Raw genomic sequence first — 20,068 nt, 5'->3', positions numbered from 1 at the left:
GATTTCTTTGGTTGGTACTCCTCTGAGGAAGGCTGCTGAAGTTGCTGCTGCTCTGGTGGAATGAGGCCTAATGCCCTTAGGCACTGATTTACCATGTTGAAAATAGCAAAAACGGATGCAATGGCCTATCCATTTAGAAATAGTTGAGATAGCCTTTCCTTGTGATCCTGCAGCATATGACACTAAAAGCTGGTCAGTCTTTCTGAAAGCTTTAGTTCTGTCCAAGTAGAAGTGCAACTACCTGTGTATGTCTAAAAAAATGCAGAATTTTCTCACCCTTGTTCTGTGGATTTGGGTAAACAGTAGGCAAGTGAATGGTTTGGTTGAGGGCCACACTGGACACCACCTTAGGCATAAATGTAGGGTTTGTCCTCAGAGAAACCCTGTCTGGATGAAAAATGATGAAATGTTCCACAGCCATGAGTGCTTGTAACTCAGAGACTCACCTTGCAGAGGTTATGGCTAGGAGCAGAGCTGTTTTCCAGGATAAGAATTTTATATCTGCTGTTGATGCTGGCTCGAAAGGAGGCAGTGTGAGTTTTTCCAAGACATAATTGAGGTCAAAGGCCGGAATTGGTGCTCTCCTTGGAGGCCTAATGTTTTTGGCCCCTCTGAGGTACTGCCTTATTAAAGGATGAGAAAAGATAGGTGGTTCCATATTGTAATGTGCTGAAATGGCAGAGGCATGAATCTTAATTGATGAGAAAGAAAGGCCTTTGTTTAGCATCTCAGTTAGGTATTGTAAAATCTGAGGAATATTTGGTACAGACGTGTCAATGCCTTGTTCCTGGTTCCAAGCACAGAATCATTTCCATGTTTCTGCATAAGATTTTCTGGTACTGGGCCTCCTGGCCTCCAAGATAACATCCATAACAGCTTTTGAAAGAGGAGTGTTCTGAATGGCTACATTATCCGCCATGCTGCCAGATTTAAGGTCCTGAGTTGGCTGTGCAGGATCTGACTATTTTGTTGGGTCAGCAAGTGAGAAGTTTGAGGCAATATCCATGCTGGACCTTGAGACAAGCTTTTTAGGATTGGGTACCAGTGCTGGCGTGGCCAGTCTGGTGCAATGAGAATCATTTTTGGCTTCTCTTGTTTGACCTTTAGGAATACTTTGGGAAGGAGAGGCAGTGGGGGAAAAGCATATACTGTTAGATTTTTCCAGCTGAATGATAGGGCATCCACTTTCCATGCTTGCCTGTGATAAATCATTGTGCAAAATCTCTGCAATTGACAGTTGTGAGGGGAGGCAAATAGATCTATGTCTGGGCATCCACATTTCCTTATTATCATGCTGAAGACGTGTGGATCCAATTTCCATTCATGGAGATCCATGAGGTTTCTGCTTAGTTTGTCTGCCAGAGTATTTGTTTTTCCTGGCAGGAATTGTGCTTGCAGGTGAACTTGAAAAGCCAATGCTGTGTCCCATAAGGTTATTGCTTGTCTGCAGAGGGAGTAGAAATGTGTACCTCCCTACTTGTTTATGTACCACATGACCGTAGTGTTCTCTGTCTTTATCAGTAACTGTCCTGGATGAATCAGGTCCTTGAAAGCTGTCAGGGCATTTTGAGCAGCTAGTATCTCTTTTTGATTGATGTGAAGATGCATCTGATTTGCAGGCCATGTGCCCTGAATACATTTTCCTGCCATATGGGCCCCCCAGGCATAATCTGATGCATCCGTTGTCAGTGTCTGTCTGGCTGTGGGTAAACTGAATGGCGGACCTTTGTTGTGGTGACAGGCTTCTGCCCACCATCGAAACTCCTGTTGTAGGCAGGGAATGAGTGCAATTACTGTCTCCAGGCTGTGGCAATGCTGAGTCCAAACACTTTTCAGATACCATTGTATTTTCCTCATATGCAGTCTGGGATATGGAATTAGTAGAATGCAGGATGCCATAAAACCCAAGGCCTGCAGGATTTTCCTTGAAGATAAGTGGGTTTTTGTTGCCAATTTCTTGAAGTAAGTAGTCAGTTATTTTTGCTTGTCTGGCGTGAGATAAGCCATCTGGGCAGTTGTATTTAAGCTTGCACCCAAGAATATTATCTCTTGAGAGGGCACTAGTTTTGATTTATTTTCATTTACTGTGTACCCTGGGCCAATTAGTAATCTTTTTACAAATGGCAGATGCTTTAGAAGAGTGTCTTTGTTCTCTGCTTGAATTAGGCAGTCGTCCAAGTAGGGATATATTTGAATTCCTTTTTGTCTGCAAAACGCAATTACTGGTGCCAGGCATTTTGTGAAGACCCTGGACACAGTAGATAAGAGAAAGGGCAGTGCAGAGAATTGGTAATGCATTGAGCCAGCTATGAATCTGAGGTATCTTCTGCAAGACTGTCTGATTGGGATATGCAGGTATGCCTCTTTTAGGTAAAAAAAAAGTTACGAGCCAAACCCTCTTGCCCAGCATGAGCAGTAGCTGCTGTAGAGTCAACATCTTGAATTTTGAAACTTCCAGAAACGTATTTAGTATAGATAGGTCCAGAATTGGTCTCCAGGTTTTGTCCTTCCTGGGTACTAGGAAAAGTCTGGAGTAAAATCCTTGCCCCTGCTCTTGTTGTAGTACTTGCTGAATGGCCCTCATGTCCATGAGGGCTGTAATATGTTTTTGTGCCTCTGCCCATTGGTTGTCTGGCACATCTGGAATGCCCATTGACCTTGGTAGAGTGTGAAAATGGAACTTGTAGCCTTGGGACACTATGTTCAGGACCCATTTGTCTTGGGTAACCATTTGCCAATTTGATGAAAAACTGCTAGTTTTCCCCCTAAGGGGGCTGTCAAAAGAAAACTGCTTGGAACTGGTAGAGGAAAGTCATTGGGACTGTTTCCTGTAAGGTTGTGATTTGTCTTCTCTGCTTTTGGAGGTAGGAGCACCCCATTGTTTAGGACTGTATGAGCCTTGGGGCTGAGATCTGCCTCTGGGATGCCTGTATCTGCCTCTTTGTGGTCTGTCTGAAACTGGAAAAGACCAATTTTTAGAAGGCCAGTTCCTGCTAAACCTGGGTGGCTGTACCTGTAAGAAATCCTTGACTGTATGCATGGATTTTGCTTTAGCTTCCATTTTTTTTGCTTTAGCTTCCAGTTTTTTCAACACCTCTTCTGCTTTAGTACCAAACAAAGTATCATGCTGTAATGGTGCATCTAATAATTTTTCTTTAACATGATCAGGCAGATTCTGTTCCTTTAACCAAGCATGCCTTCTAACAACAGAACCTGTAACAGCGGCCCTGCATGAGGCCTCCAGTGAATCATAACCACATTGCAAAGTATGCTTTCCCACTTGTTCAGTTGCTTGCAATAAATCCTGCAATTTCTTGTTCTCTGAACATTCAGTATTTGTCAACATTTTCTGTTTAAGTAGTGCCATTAAATATTGCTGATATTTAAGTATATGAAATTGACAATTTAAAGCCCTTACAGCCAGGGTGGCAGAAGTGTAAACTTTTTTTCCCCGTCTGTCTAGAGCCCTGGAATCCCTATCAGAGGGAACAGGGTTTTTTTTGCAGTGGAAGCTTTAACTCCCTTGGGACCCTGAGAAATAGTTTCTGGGTCAGCAGCAGGGTTTTTATATAGGAATTTATGAGAATCCGGGACCCTGTAGTATCTGTCTGGCTTAGCAGGTGCAGGGGGTAAAGAGTCAGGGGACAGAAAATACATCATCTACAATGTCTAGAACAGGTGGAATAGCAAGGGGGTCTGTGCTGAGGAAGAAGCAGAAAGTCTCTGAGCCTCTTAGATTCAGAATAATCTTGGCTCTCCCAGTGGAAATGCTCCCTCATGGTATGCAGTGTTTCCCCAAAAGAATAGTCCTCAGGAGGAGAGGCTGAAGGAATGGATTCTTCAGTATCAGAATCCTCATAGGTAAGCATGGAGTAATCCTGTTCAGAAGAGGAATCAGAGGAAATAGATACCGGATCAGAAGAATCATACTCTGTCTCTTGCCTAGGCCTCTTATCAGGAGGGGGATAGGAGCCCCTGATCAAAGTAATTAGGTCTTCAGCCATTTTGAGCATCTGTTTTTTAGGCATGGAAGTCTGAGTAGGAGAATGCTGTACTTGTTTCTTTGTCTTTAGAGCTGCTTTAGTCTTTGTCTTTGAAGCTGAAGATGGCTTAATATATAGTTGTGTAGGTCTGAAGACACCCTCAGAAGCCAATGCCTGCTCAGCGGCTCCGGACCCATCTGAGGGAGTGATTTCCGAGTGTCTAATACCTTGAGTTTCCAGAGGCCCAGTTGGCTCCACGTGGGAGATGGTAGCGGCCTGTGGCTCTGAGGTAGAGAGTGCCAGGGGCTGCGAAAGTGCATCACTGAGAACCGGCGAACCGATGACTGGCCTAGTAGAGGCTTCGTCGTTGGTTTTGGACCTCAGATGCCTATCTTTGTCCTTGTCCTTACATTTTTTGTAAACTCCGGTTGTCGGCTGTTCCGACAGCATTATATAATTAAATCTTTGGCCAAAGTAATGAAATGCAAAATCGAACCGACGCGTGATAGTTTGTTGGTTAAATCTAGCACAAAACTGACAGCTAGCAACGTTGTGATCCGGGCCTAGGCAAGGAATACAGTAAGAGTGAAAATCCTTATGAGGTATTTGTTTCCCACAAGAAATACAGTTGTTAACTTTTTCTTACATTGGTCTGGAGCAAGAAAAAAGTTTCCCCAATGGGGTACTTAGCTTTAATGAAGACTTTGGTTCTGAAATTTGGATTTGAAAATCTCAGGAATCGGCCGACCAGCACTTGCGAACTGCTTTTGCTTCGGGCACCGCGCAGCAAGAAAGACTGAAGAAAATGGTGTCGGCTGCATCTTTTATACCCCTGGCGCACTGACGTCATGGAAGAGGCGACAGCAACCGACGCCGGACCTAGACTTTGGAATTCTGGCCGACTGAGGGTAGCCTGCCAGCAGGATAACTCAAGAGCAATGACTGCAGCACTGAAACAGGATGAACATTATAAGTTCCTTTACAAACTTCTTAAGAAAGCATCTTACACACTGAGGCATTTTAACTGTAACTGCTTCCTACCATCCAAAGTGTAACCAACTCAACTGTAGCTCATACTCTCTCTATTCATGGTAATCTTAACCTTATTCTAGGTGCATTTCAGCTTAGAACAGTCTATGACACTATAGCAAATCAGTACTGATATAGTCTCTGCATAACTCCAAACACCAATGTCAATATCGGAAATGTATCATTTTCCAAGCAAGATCTCTCCAGTCTGCAGGCCTAACAAAACTACTTGTATTTTTCTCACTGATGATTTACGTTTGATTGAAAAATGCTGTGTATTGTTGCATCACTAAAGAATGACTAAAACATCCACTGTACAACTGCATCACTGATTTCCATCTATTTTTGGATTTGTGTGTGTGTGTGTGTGTGTGTGTGTGTGTGTGTGTGTGTGTGTGTGTGTGTGTGTGTGTGTGTGTGTGTGTGTGTGTACTAATCTACTGGAGTTTATCTCTTTAAACATCCATTGAGAATGGGCTTTGACTAGCCAACAAACTCAAGAAATAAAAAAAAAAAAAAACAATAATGCATCTTTATCTCATATCACATTATTCCACTTTCTAAAACAAAGAGTAAAACCAGACATAAAAATCAAGCTTACTGTTAGCAAACCAACAGGTTCCGGTTCTCTGATCTCCACGTCGCTGTGACTAATGCTGTTAATGGCCATAGCATCATTTTCAACAGATTTAACATTTTCTTCCATTATTTTCAGGCTGTCCTCTTCTTTAATCTTGTCCTCCAAGTTGCCATCAGAGTCTGTCACAAGGTCAGTAACGATCTCTTGTTTAATGCACTCGAGATTTCCTTCCATCCATTTTAGAGTATTTGCTTCATCATTCTTCAGCTGCTGGATGAGTTGTTGTTCCTTGTCTAGGAGAAACTGGTGCAATTCTGCAAACTGTTGTTTAATGTATTTCTCCAAATTAAAAACATCTTCCTAGGAAACATAAGAATAAAGCAAAATAAGTAAAACAAATAGCTCTGCACTGAAGCTTAACTTGTACTTATGCATTTCCCTTAAATAAATAAAATAAACAAATGGCAGCCCGTCCATTAAATGGGAAAGGCATCCATCTGCAACTCTGGTGATCTGGGGATGCACTAGTCTCATACCTTTCAACTTTCTCGTGAAAGAATTCTGGACAAAGCCAGAAATAATGAGAGGACAAAGAACCAAAATCAGGTTCATATTTTAAATATTTATTTATCTTATAAAACAAAGATTTGCATTAGCATGCACTTTCTGTGGGATTTGAAATCTAAGCTTCAAATGTCTGTCATCTAGTGTCTTCAGTCCTCAATAACTTGTCATAAAACTGCAATTTTGATGGGAAACAGACCAAAAATATGAGGATAAAGTTTGGACCTTCTGTGAAATTCTGAACAGTTGACAGGCATGCTATGCTCAGAATGAGGGTCAACCATCTAAAATGTTCTCCTTTCTGGTGGAGAGGTAGTGGGAAACATATCAGGAACAAAGATGACCCCCCCAAACATATAACAAGAGTCGCTTTAGACTGATGGATGCATATTTAGGTATGTGAAGTGTGAAAGGTAGGAACGCATTGTCAAGAAAAGAGAAGACGGGTCCTTAATAGGCTACCATTTAAAAGACAACTACGGGAAAAAATAAAAAGGATATATTTAACTTTTCCTTAAATTTGGCTTTGTGCAAACCTGTATGTACCAAATAGAAGTAGTCATTACAAATTTTATTCTGTTTGTAACCCTGAATGCCATCCTGAGGCAGATATCCTGATAAGGGTTTGTTTTCTTCTAAAGAAAAATCTACCCCATAATACACCACAAGTCCACTGTTTCTGAGATTACAGTGCCCATAGCTGGACTGTCACATGACAGTTCCATTCTTTAGAATGGAAGAATAGAGAACAGCAGCTAATTTTGAGTGGCCCCAGTAAAAGTATCATTAACTGTCACACGGTGCCTCTTACAAATGTGTTTCCTGCTTATGTCACACATTGTGTGAAAAAAGCAGCTTCCAGAAATACCAGCTCAGAGCCGAGATAACAGACTTTTTTTTTACATTTAACTTTGATCTGCTTCTGATGCTTCAGTTCCTTCTCAAGTTACTCCTCCTATATTCCAACCCTCAGCTACCAAGAGTATCAGTTTTCCCACCCTGCAAGGTTCTTTGCATGACAATATACATCAAAGAGATTTGCTTGCAGTCTGCCTGGTGTGCCAGTAAAAGTGTTCCCTCATCTCTCTCCTTACTCCTATCATCTGAAGAGCACTTTCACAGTAAATCATATTACAAAAATGCTTTTAGCAATCCTTAATATAAAGGTGTCTAAGTATTCCTCTAAACATTTTATTTATGTATTTATTGACATTTGTTAACTGGGTTGGTCCAACTGGGCTTGTGGCCCATTTTCAGTGGAGACCCGAGGAGAAAAGTTCCATTAATAGACATTTACAGTATATTACAATGCTAAACAATTTTTGAGTTAATACAGATATGAGAGACAGGAAAAAAAGAGTCTATATACAAAGTAGAAAGCATACATAAAGCAAAAATCACACAAAATATTTTACATGGAGACTCTAAGCACAAAGTTTAAAAAACAATTTTCTTCTTCATAGTGTTTGATTGAGTGAAATCAATATATGGCAGTTTACAAGGGAGTATGCAAAGTGGTGGAGTAAAAGTAATGTGAATGGAGTGTAAGGAGGCTAAGTAGGGTCGTGTCAGGGGCAAGTCTTGGAGGTGAGTAGATGAGTTTTTAGTTCCTTTTTAAAATGAGAGGAGTGAGTAATGGAACATGCCTATAACATACACAGATTACAATTCATCTCAGCCACTGAGATTTAGCTGTCTGCAAATTAATACTCTAATCATAAAGAGCATTCATATTTGCATTGCATATAACTGCAATCTTCTGCCTTGCTATCCCTTAGGCATGCCACTGATGTGTCCTTACATCTGTAAGTACTACTGCTTTTGTGTGCACATATTCATTAGTGTTATTCTGCTATTGATGCAACTTAATATATTCTTTTCTTCATGCTATGCAGTGCCTACTCTCACAGTTACACTGTGCATATTTTTCTAGCTCACTCTCAATATTCTTTTCCATTGCAGGCTGCCACAACAAGCTTTTCTAATCACCGATATCCAAAATTTCACACATTTCCTCAAGACGCTAGATAAACCAGACTACCTCCAACAATATGTTTTATACCACAGTCATTATTTGTGTAACTGTGACTGTTGCAATCCATTTACTATACAAATTTAATTCTTACAACAGGGATCAAGCATGAAATGTCATTTTGCAGAGGAACATCAACAAAGCAAATGTGATGACAATACTTAGTAGGATTATACACAAACATCAACTCATATGTACCACAGGGATGGGCTATGGCTTCATAAAAAGAAAACGGTGCAAAGGGCAAAGTTTGGGTTTTAAATAGCTGAGCTGTAACATCATAGCACAGGCAAGCCAGCAAATGTACAAACAGTCCATGGCAAAAAACACTGCCTATAGAGAAACATTAAAAGAGATTCTCTTCAGTTAGAAGCCAGCGCAATTATGTAGATAAGACACCTTTCAAGAACCTTAACATCTACAAGTGCTTGACTTGTGAAGCCTGATGAATAACAATGACTCTGGCTTTCAGTACAGGAAGGGGCAAGCTGAACTAACAGGTATCATGCTGAGGAGATGAGTTCATTATGCAGACATCACAACTCTTCAGTGTAACTTCAATTGATTGTTCAGCAACAGAAGATGAAGAAGGTGTGATGCACATGCATGGGAACCCTGAGTCACAGACAGTGGCTTAACATATTCACAGGAACCTTTACAACAATATCAGATGAAGTAAAAGTATCACGGAGGAAATCAATTTTTAAACTGAAGATACGCATTAATATTCACATGGTGCTTGTGTCACCAATTACATCTAAGCATGGACAGATCACCAGAAAAAAGCTCAAAACAAATGCACATCCATATTTGTGCAATCTTTACTCCACTCTACCATCTGATTGTCACTTTCTGGTTTCCTTACATGCATACCAAACAGACTGCTTATGCAAGTCACATCAAAAACGGCACATCAACAAATGGAAGGCAGGAATTATGGGTGACACTGACTCTTATTCACAGCATACTGTGAAATAAACTAAAGTACAGTCATCAAAATATCTTGCTCCCTGCATCAGACCACATAGCACCATCATTCTGGCTTCCAGATACAGTTTAAAGCACAATGTAATCTGCCAGGTATGCACACTTAGTGAGAAATTCATCTTCTAGAAGAAGAATACAGAGACATACATACATACATGACTTATCCAGAATACATTAGAAGAAGTGAAGCCACTGCTGTGTATTCGGGTATACTGATCACCTGTAATGCATATATAACAATGTATGAACTCCCACTGGGAACCCCCTTCTTCTGCAATACCACTGTAGGACCATTAATTCATGTGTAACCACCTTACAACAGGATCTCTAATAACTATTGAAAATTGGCCAATAACTGTTATGGATAAATGTACAAAACAGAACAGGAGCCAAAGTAAGGACTCAAACAGATATACAAAAATCAAAGGATATCCAAGTTATAAAATCCACGAAAGTTTATTCAATTGTAAACGGATGAGCGCTTTCACTACATTAGCTTCATCAGATCCATGTTGAAAGACATAGCAAATAACTATATATATATATATATATATATATATATATATATATATATATATATATATATATATATATATATATAGCATAAAATTAATTAACCAATCAAATAAATAAACTAGCCTAGGTATCCATTTAAAGGGACAATACCTATAATAATTGTAATATAAAACTCATATAAACCTAGAAAAACAGAAAATAAAAATATATAAGTATATCAATATAAAACCATACATTTGTACATAAACACCTAAATATATAAATACAAAAAAAAAAAAATATATATATATATATAAAATATATAAATATATATGTGCATATAAGCAATATATTAATAAAACAACCACATAAATAAATATATATGTGCATATAAGCAATATATTAATAAAACAACCACATATACATAAATTACATAAATTATTTAATATGTCTAATTTATGTAATTTATGTATATAACTTGGATATCCTTGGATTTTTGTACATCTGTTTGAGTCCTTACTTTTGCTCTTGTTCCATTTTGTACATTTGTACATCTTTCATGCTTTATTTTATTTTTTGTGGAACGAGAGCATTAACCTGTGCAGCAGTTGGTTTGATCTATATATGTTATGGATAAATGATATGACCCTAGGTCATGTGCCTAGTATTCACCATCTTTTCAACATCTTCTCCACTCAGTATACATCTTGGTATATATTTTCAAGAAATTTATTTTTATGATCTTAGCATGCTTTTGTTTATTTGTGGAAAGACAGATAAGAATGTGTTAAATAGGAATTCTACTGCTTATTCCTATTACTTCTCATCTACCACCAGAAACACAGATTATGGCAAGGTTTGACTGCACTCCAAAAAGCCCGTATGTGCCCCATATTGGCCGTGTGGCATAGGTCAATAAACTACTGGCCGCTTGGCGTGTGGTTGCCCAGCCTGGGTTACCTTGGTTAGTTCAGTTGAGTGAAAGCTGAATGTAAAACCAATGAACCTGCCAAACGTGAACTGAAAATTGCTACTCAGTGTAGGTTCACTGACAGGATGCAGCTTGTAAATGTATGACATGATGGCAAGGAGGAATCTGGACATCTTATGCATGCAGGAGACAAGATGGAAGGGCAGTGCAGACAAGCCACTTGGCTAGGGGATTCAGAGACTACTACTCAGGAGGAGGACAGGCTAGAAGTGGCATGGGAATTGTGATGAGAGAAAGGTTTCAGAAGGCAATGAGGGATGTCATCAGAAATAATGACAAACTCATGGCAATCAGATTTCAGTATAATGATAGGACATTAATCATAACCACAGTCTATGGCCTACAGCAGGCTTGTGATACTGAGAAAAAGGGTGCTATGAGGGTACTCATAGCAGCGTGGACAGAAAGGCATATCCCAGGTGACTGGAGAATTAGCATAAATGTGCCAGTGTACAAAAGCAAACAGGACGTCCACAACTGTGAGCAGTACAGATCCATCAAACTCCTGTCACATGGCATGAAAGTTATGGAGAGGGTGATTGATAAATGGATACACAGGGTAGTAGAATGTAAGATGGGAGATGAGGACTTCATAATCAGATCAGGATGCAGCACAACTGACCCAATGTTTACAGTGAGAAAGCTGAGAAGAAGAAAGAGTCCAACTGCTCATTCCTATACTTGGGGAAAGCAGATGACAAGGTCCCAAGAAAGCTGAGATGGGCAATACTGCAGTGGTTTGAGGTCCCAGAAATATTGGTAGAACTGGTGTGAGCTGAGCAAAAGGACACAATAATTACAAAGAGTGCTCGGTCTCACAGCTGGGTCAACTGATGCACCCATAAGTGGATCTGTTTTTCTGTCTAAAGCAGAACAGCTTATAGAACAGTGCAAATTGCCAATCTCCATTACTAGCCAATCACTGTGTAATTTTGCCAGTGGGAAAGAAACCACAATGCCCACTTTAAAGGGTGTTAGTGAATGAAGTGATGCAGGTGGTGGGGTGCAGTTCCCTGGTTACAAACCATATTACCCACAACTTATCTTACTCATGTTTTTTTTTTGTTAATTTACCATATCTACAGTTCTGATGTGATTGCAATCTATTTGAGGGCAATTCCTGATATGCTCTATCCCTCTACCATTCCACAATGCTGATGCACCACCTGGTAAAACAAAAAAAATAAATAAATAAAAAGACCATTTCTGAATCAGTTTGTGCAAATATAATTTGGACTTAAACTGCATTTACCTCTTACTTGCAAATCCAAGTAGCTGAAATCAGAGGGATTTGTCATGATAATTTTCTCTTGCATATCACAGCAACTGCAGCCCTTGAATGCAGCTTAAGATGCTGAGTGAATGAGCCATTAGCTGGAAAGCAATGCTGTGCACAGGCAGAGGAAGTGGTAAACATTTGTCTCATTCTTCACAAGTGCATTACTCCCTCTTTACTAAGTCTTACCACGTAAAAGTAGTGTTTTTTTTTTTAATTTGCAGTAACACTGCTTTCTTTATAAAGTCAAGGACCAATGAGTCCAAACCTAAAAAAAGCTGCACAGAAAAAAGTGTGTGTGTGTGTGTGTGTGTGTGTGTGTGTGTGTGTGTGTGTGTGTGTGTGTGTGTGTAAATGTATACACATGTGCCTAAAACTCATTACTTCCTAATGCCTGATAATGTACTCCTTTTTTTTTAAATAGTAGTTGCTAACAACCAATGCATATGTTGTTGAAACAGAAAACAGTAATACATTTCCTTTGGATTTTCATTCTCAATTTGTCATTGTGTTGCTGTAGATACTATTATTCTAACAAAAATAAATAAATCAGTTCTAACCCTGACTGATTATAAATTGTTGGTTTGACAATGATATTGAAATCTGTTCAATTACTTGCATCTTTTTTAGACCAACTGGTCTACATTCTTCTAGAACTGCGTACATACCCCTTCACTGATGGTCTGACACTGACTATTACTTGAACAGTAACATTTCATTTGTAATTTATTACACCCTGCCTATTCTGTTTTTAGAGCTTTCCCCTGGGTCCCATCTGTAAATGGGCTGTTCAAACAGGGTGCACGCACGCACATACAGACAGACACACACACACACACACACACACACACACACCTATATACATCTCTCTCTCTCTCTCTCTATATATATATATTTTTTTTTTTTTTTTTTTTTTCTCTCTCTATAGATATATATATATATATATATATATACATGCATACATACAAAGGCCATTCAGCACAGGAACATCAACAAAGCAAATGTGATAACACTTATGAGTTGCGGTTTGTGTATATTCGTACGGTGTACCACAGGGACGGGCTATAGCTGCATAAAAAAAGGAAAAGGGTGCAAATGGCAAAGTTTTGGTTTTAAACAGCAGTAACATCACCATCCAACCCAGTAACACAGTCATGGACAACTTTAATTAACCTGCTGTTAGCTAGGAATCTTATTTGACACGCAAAGTACAGCCAAGGAGATTCCTGGAATTTCAATCTGCAAAAAAAATGGATTCAACCCCCACAACATGCACACATTCCAAACACCGTTTAACTACATCTTCCAATTGTTAAGAGATAACCATGTTCTTTATCCAGGACCTCAATGGGTCTACTCTTGAGATGAGGAATGTAGTTATCTCTTAACAATTGTCAGACATACTTAAAGGATGTTTAGAATGTGCACTTTTTCTCAGTTGCTGCTGTTCTACAGATTGATATTTTTTTGCAACAGATCGACATTTACCTGCAAGCCAATTTATTTTTATCTATGTAGATTCCTGGAACTTGTAAACAAAAACTCCCAGACAACCAATACACCCACCAGGGGGAAACCCTACTGGATCTGGTCCTCAATAATTTGGGAATGTGCAACTCATCCCCTACTGTAATGTCTTCCGTGTTAAGGTCAGACCACAAAATAGTCTTCCGATTTCCTGTCCATTGGTCAAGGTCATGCTTAAATAGGTTAGGGATGGACTCTGCTTCACATATATGGGGAGCTTCTTCCAGAGCATGGGGATCCTGTGAGCCACAAATCTGTCTCACCAACATGTCTTATTTATGTCACAAGCAAAATTTAAATCCGTGGATCTAGTGGTTCTGATGCTGCTTGTTCTGCAGATGAGCAGCTGTGCAAAAGGTCCATCAGAGGTGAATCTGAGGATTACTTGTATGCCAGGCATAGATCACCTCTCAGTAACTTGTAAGAGACACAGTATAGACATGGGGCATTAAGGCGATCCATGTAGGACAGTGTGTTTATACCCTAGATTTTCCTGGTAAGGAACCTTTGTGATCATTCTAAATGTTGCAGAAATCTGGTCAGGTAAATGCCAAATGGGGCATTATACTCAATGGTGAGTCTGATGAGGTTCAAATAAAGTGCCACTAAGACTTTCTTGGACTTGGATGCCATGCCCTTAATTATGAGCAAGGTGACATAGAATGATTTTCTTACTACCTTGGCCACATGTTGGTCAAAGGCCAGACTGATGTCTACTTATGTTGCCTGATCCCTGACTGCCAGGTCAACTCTTAGGGGTGCCCTATCAATGGAGTAATTAGCCAGGTTGGCCATTTTCACAAAAGGCATAATAATGCATTTTGTGGCATTGCGTTTTAATCTATGACTTTGGCACCAGTCATTTGTCTGTGTTACACCCTCTTATATGACTTGTGTCACGTGGGACTCTGTCAACTTAGTCAGCCAAAGCCCCTTGACATTAGACTTTACTTCTGAGAATTAGATGCTAAATAGTAGTGGTCCCAGTACTTTCCTGTCACAATAACCACTCCCCCACAGACATACACACACACGTAGATTCACATTATAATTACTCATTTACAACCAGTTCTGTAATGTTCTTGGGCCAAATCAAGCACCTCAAGTCAGATCAACAAATGTGAAAAGCACCTGTGCAACACTGTCCCCCCAACAAAAGTTCAGTATCTGATGCCCAGTTAATACTCAACCCAAACAAAACTAAACTCCTCATCTTCGAACCCACCAAACATACTCAAAACAACTCTCACTTTAACATCACAGCAAAAGACAACACCACTATCCACCCAACAGATCACACCAAATTGCTATGAACTGAAATAGACAACAATCTCAAATTTGACATTTACATATCCATGACCATAAACAAAGTCCACCAAAAATTAGGAGCCTTATACAGAAATAAGCAACTCCTCACCAAAGCAGCTAGGATTTCAGTTGCAAATTCGCACCTTATCTCCACCCTACTTTATGCCTCTCCAATATATACCAACCTAAGGCAATGCGATCTAAATAAACTCGAGACCTGCTACAACAAAATCGCCAAATTCGCCACCGGGGCATCCTACCACAGTCACCACTGTCTCTCACTTACTGAACTAGGCTGGCTAGAACTCCCTCACTTCCTTCAATGGTATCAACTCGCACTCATTTGCAAACTGGTTAACCATCCTCTAAAGGTCCCATCCCTCCAGTATCTACTCCAACCCTATCTCACCACCAGACCACTACGATCCAGCAACAAAAATCAATTACAGGTTACTAGAGCCAATAACACTGCTGGAGAAGCACTATTCTACAGCGCTATAGCCAAATTATGGACCCCCCCCCCACAATAACCTCTCTACCATCATGCACCCACTTCCAAGCTTTATTTAAAGTGCACCTAAAAACATGCTGGCTATGCCCTTGTAACTCTCCCCTCTAACTTCTCCCACTCCATCTACCCTCTACCTCTCTTCCACCCCACAAACTACCTTTGATTACAGCAAGCTCTGATACTTCCATGCCTATCTACTTATTATATGGCAGTAACTTCTTATTGTAACAATTGTTAATATCTGCTATGACTTTGTGGATAGAACAGATGCTAGTTATCTACTGAATGTACTATGTTCTTCATCTGTAACTATGTTTGTAATACTTTAATTGCTAGGATTCTTCATTTGTAACTATGCCTGTAATATTTTAATTTGTGGAGCTTTTCTCCCCGGCCCTCTGCTGAAAATGGACCTTCCCGGTCAACAAATGCAAATAAATAAAACTAAGAGCTTCTAAACAAACTTGTCCACAAACAGAGTTTTATGTACAGATACACACAGCTCAAAGTACAACACCAACATTCAAATACCTATTATACCATGACCCCCCCCCCATTAATATTCCAAAACGTGCACGCTGATTGGCCAGCGTGCACATTGTAAATAGACTTATACTAATGGAAAAAGGTCCAGTCGCCCGGACTTTTTCCATTAGTACAAGTCTTTTTTTTAAAACACTGTCTCGCTATGTTAAAAGAGTTTAACATAGCGACACAGGTTTAAAAAAAGCAACGGAGAAAGCAAGATCTCCGTTGCTTTTTACTGTTTCGCTATGTTAAATGGGTTTAACATAGCGAGACAGCTTTAAAATAAGCAACGGACATCTCCGTTGCTTATTTTAAAGCTGTCTCGCTATGTTAAACCCATTTAACATAGCGTAAAAAGCAACAGAGATCTTGCTTTCTCCGTGCTAACCACAACTCTGATGTACTGTGTAGGCATCGCGGTACATCAGAACTGCCGGATGCCAGACAGCTGTGGAAGGGCAGCAAAGAGGCATTATACAATGCCATTATTTAAGAAAAGTAATTGTTTCTTTTCTTAAATAATGTCATAGTATAATAGCAATAACCCACTTCTGGGTGTGGGTAATGCGGGATTTAACCACGGTTGTCTTTGTTTGGTCCCTCGAGCTTCGCCCTCGGGACTAAACCACGCCAACCGTGGTTAAATCCCGCATTACCCACACCCAGGCGTGGGTTATTGCTATAGTAATTGTGTAACTACAGCTGCCAGTGCATACATTCTATGGAAGTGTTAGAAAAATATGTATTAGTAATATGCTTAGTGCATTCGAGGTTTAAAAAGGGTTAACACATTTATTCTATTTCACACTGCATAAGTCTGTACGAGCTGCAGAAGCATTCCAATCCTGTTATGTCATGAAATATGCGCAGCTATGATTTGCTTATGCTTTGGAAATTTACAGGGAAGCATTCAATTTCTGCTAATGTCAGGGAAATAATAATAGATGTTTCACTTCTACTAATGTCATGAGATTTAAACAAAGAGTTATTGATTTTCTGCTTATGCTATGAGAAAATAGACAGCTGCTGGAGCTATTGATAATGAAGACAAAGGCTGTTTGAAAATATGAACTGTAATCAGCATTTACTTGTACCCAAGCTAGAAAAGTCCTTGAAATGTAACATATGTATTAGAACTGCACAATTGAAGAATAGAAAGCTTGTAGTAGGCTAAAAAATAAAGCTCCAAGGCCAGGTTGTTTTTCTCAAATGTTTTTCATAAATCCAGTCATGTCAGCAGGAAATCCAAGTAACATTTTCTATGTAACACATAGTGAGTTTTAAATCTGAACATGTCAGCAGGAAATCTGAGTAACATTTTCTGTAGAACAATACAGAAAGCTGTGTCTAACTACGTCAACCATAGAAAAGTAACATTTTATAGAACAGTATAAGAGAAGAATATTGCCTGTTAGTAATTAGGCAAAATCCTGTGTCTGCATCTTTTTGTCTCCTTGCTGCAAGTAATTAAAGGTGCCATACCTGAACCTTGCGTGAATTGGCCTTTGAAGTTTTTCCCTTTGACAGTAAGTAATGACTCACTAAATTCAGTATGACAACAGTAAAACCAAGCATGAGTTATGTCATGCCAAACTGATGTAGGCCGATGTCCATCTACTGTCAGTACACAAATTGATCATGTGACATGGGTTTCCTTATTTACAGGGCATGTACACTAGCAAGAGAAAGAGTTATCTGAATCTATAGCTGTCTTATGCAAACTTATGATTCAGCTAATGCAAATCTATTTAAACAAATAAATGACTAATATTTACAAGAATAATTTCCACAAAAATCTTCTGATAAAAATTTGGACAACTACTTTATCTTCTTCAAAGTTCTGACTTTCGGTGCAGATCAGCAGTGTGCTGCTTTTAAGATTTACAAGAACTTCATATGAAATAATATAATGCAGATGTCCTTACTTATGGGTAGAATCCCAAAGCAACGGGAAAGGGAGGATGGTAAAAAATCATAAAGCATTAGGGGCCACTAAAATGCCCTGTAAAATTGCAGTGGCAAATCCAGCCCTAGACTTAGAATAAAGAGGAAGGTGGTAATGTTTAGAAAAAGTATGCACTGAACTCCAAGTAGCTGCCTCCAAAATGTCTTTTGTAGCTACCCCCCTTAGAAAGGCCGTAGAAGTAGCAGTAGCCCTAGTGGAATGAGGCCTGATTCCAGCAGGAATCTCCTTACCATGATGGGAATAACAGAAAGAAATACAAAACCCAATCCATTTAGAAATAGTTTGTTTTGAAATAGGTTTACCCTGTGAACCCAAAGCAAAAGAAACAAACAACTGCTGAGACTGTCTGAACTCCTTGGTTCTGCTCAAATAATAACGCAACTGCCTGTGAATATCCAAAGTATGCAAAATTTTCTCCCCTCTATTTTGGGGGTTTGCATAAAAAGTAGGCAAATGAATAGTTTGATTTAAGGCCACACTAGAAACCACTTTAGGCATAAAGGAAGGATTAGTGCAAAGATACCCTATCCTTATGGAACATCAGGAAAGGCTCGACTGCCGTCAGCGCCTGTAATTCAGAAACCCTTCTTGGAGAGCTAATGGCCAACAAAAAGCAGTTTTCCATGACAAATACTTTAACTCGGCAGTAGCTGCAGGCTCAAAAGGTTGTAGAGTAAGTTTTTCCAACACAAAATTGAGATCCCAAGCAGGAGTAGGAGCTCTACGTGGGGGTCTTGTATTCTTTGCCCCTCTAAGAAATTGCTTAAACCAAGGATGAGAGAATAAAGGAGGGTCACAATCATAGTGAGCAGAAATGGCTGCAGCATGGACCTTTATCGAGGAGAAAGACAAACCCTTGTCCAATAATTCAGTAAGATATTGAAGAGCAACACTTAAATCAGGTTTGGAGACAAAGTCCTTCCCTTTGCTCCAAATAAAACATCTCCTCCATTTATCAGCGTAAACTTTCCTGGTACTAGGCCTCCTGGCCTCCAAAATAACATTCAAAACTTGTTGTGGAAGGTGAGACCCTCCAGAGTCTAAAACAGAATATGCCAGGCTGTTAGATGCAGAGACTGAATCTTGACATTGAGGAAGTGACTGTCCTCTTGTGACAGAAGGTGCGGAATCAAAGGCAGAGGCCATGGAGGTTCTCGTACTAAACTCCTCAGTAGTGGGTACCAGTGTTGTCGAGGCCAATCCGGTGCTATCAAAATCATGGTTGGCTTGTCTTGTCTGACCTTCAAAAGTACTTTGGGAAGAAGAGGCAGAGGTGGAAAGGCATATACATGCAGATTGTTCCAACTGAATGATAGAGCGTCCACCTTCCAAGCTGTGTGATGAAACATTTTGTGCAAAACTTTGGCAGCTGGTAATTTAGTGGAGAAGCGAACAGATCTATGTCTGGAGTTCCCCATAACACTGTCAACTTTTGAAATACATGAGGATCCAATTTCCACTCGTGAGGATCCACTATTTGTCTGCTCAACACATCTGCTAAGGAGTTCTGTGCTCCTGGTAGAAACCTTGCCTGAAGAGTGAGGTGTAGATTGAGAGCAGTTTCCCACAGAATCATCGCTTGCCTGCAAAGAGGGTAAGAATGGGTTCCCCCTTGCTTGTTGATGTACCACATGACAGTAGTGTTGTCTGTTTGAATCAACACCTGCCCTGGGTGAAGTAAATCTTTGAAAGCCATCAATGCAAACTGGACTGCTAACATTTCCTTCAAGTTGATATGCAAATGTTGGAGTTTGACAGGCCACGTGTTTTGCACCCATTTTCCACTGAGGTGTGCTCCCCAAGCCTTGTCCGAAGCATCTGTCGTTAGAATCTGACTCGCCTCTGGCCGGGTCACAGAGAGTCCCTTGTTTAGGTGACATTCCTGAGCCCACCACAAAAACTCCTTCTGAATGCAAGGTATTATCTGAATGACAGTGTCTAGATCTTGGCAGTGCTGTGTCCATACATTTTTGAGATACCATTGAAGCTTCCTCATATGCAATTTGGCATTGGGAAGCACCAGAATACAAGATGCCATGAACCCCAAGGCTTGAAGGACTGTCCTTGCAGTCAGCCTGGACCGTAGAGACATTTGATGGAAATAAAGAGAAAGGCTTCTTTGTTTGTCCGGGGTCAAAAAAGCCATCTGGGAAGCTGTATTCAGTCTCACACCCAGAAAGCACATGTCCTGAGAGGGTACTAGACTGGACTTTGTTTCGTTCACAGAATACCCTAGGCATCTTAACGCTGCCATCAAAAACTGTAGATGATGAAGACGTTCGTCCTTTTCT

At 40.0% G+C, this 20,068-nt stretch overlaps 1 protein-coding gene across 1 annotated transcript in view; it reads right to left on the bottom strand.

Annotated features, from left to right (window-relative positions):
* Positions 1-20,068, bottom strand: part of LOC122814391 (involucrin-like) — a 222,502-nt gene that overhangs the window by 166,925 nt on the left and 35,509 nt on the right. The window contains exon 4 of the mRNA XM_044086975.1: positions 5,614-5,952. Within this exon, the coding sequence (XP_043942910.1) occupies positions 5,614-5,952 (339 nt within the window). The remainder of the gene's footprint in view (positions 1-5,613; positions 5,953-20,068) is intronic.

Source organism: Protopterus annectens, chromosome 10.part0, assembly GCF_019279795.1.
Source record: "Protopterus annectens isolate FY-2018-M chromosome 10.part0, PAN1.0, whole genome shotgun sequence".
NCBI classification, from domain to species: domain Eukaryota; kingdom Metazoa; phylum Chordata; order Ceratodontiformes; family Protopteridae; genus Protopterus; species Protopterus annectens.
Note: the sequence above shows the minus strand (reverse complement) of the source record. Positions and strands in the feature narration are given on the sequence as shown.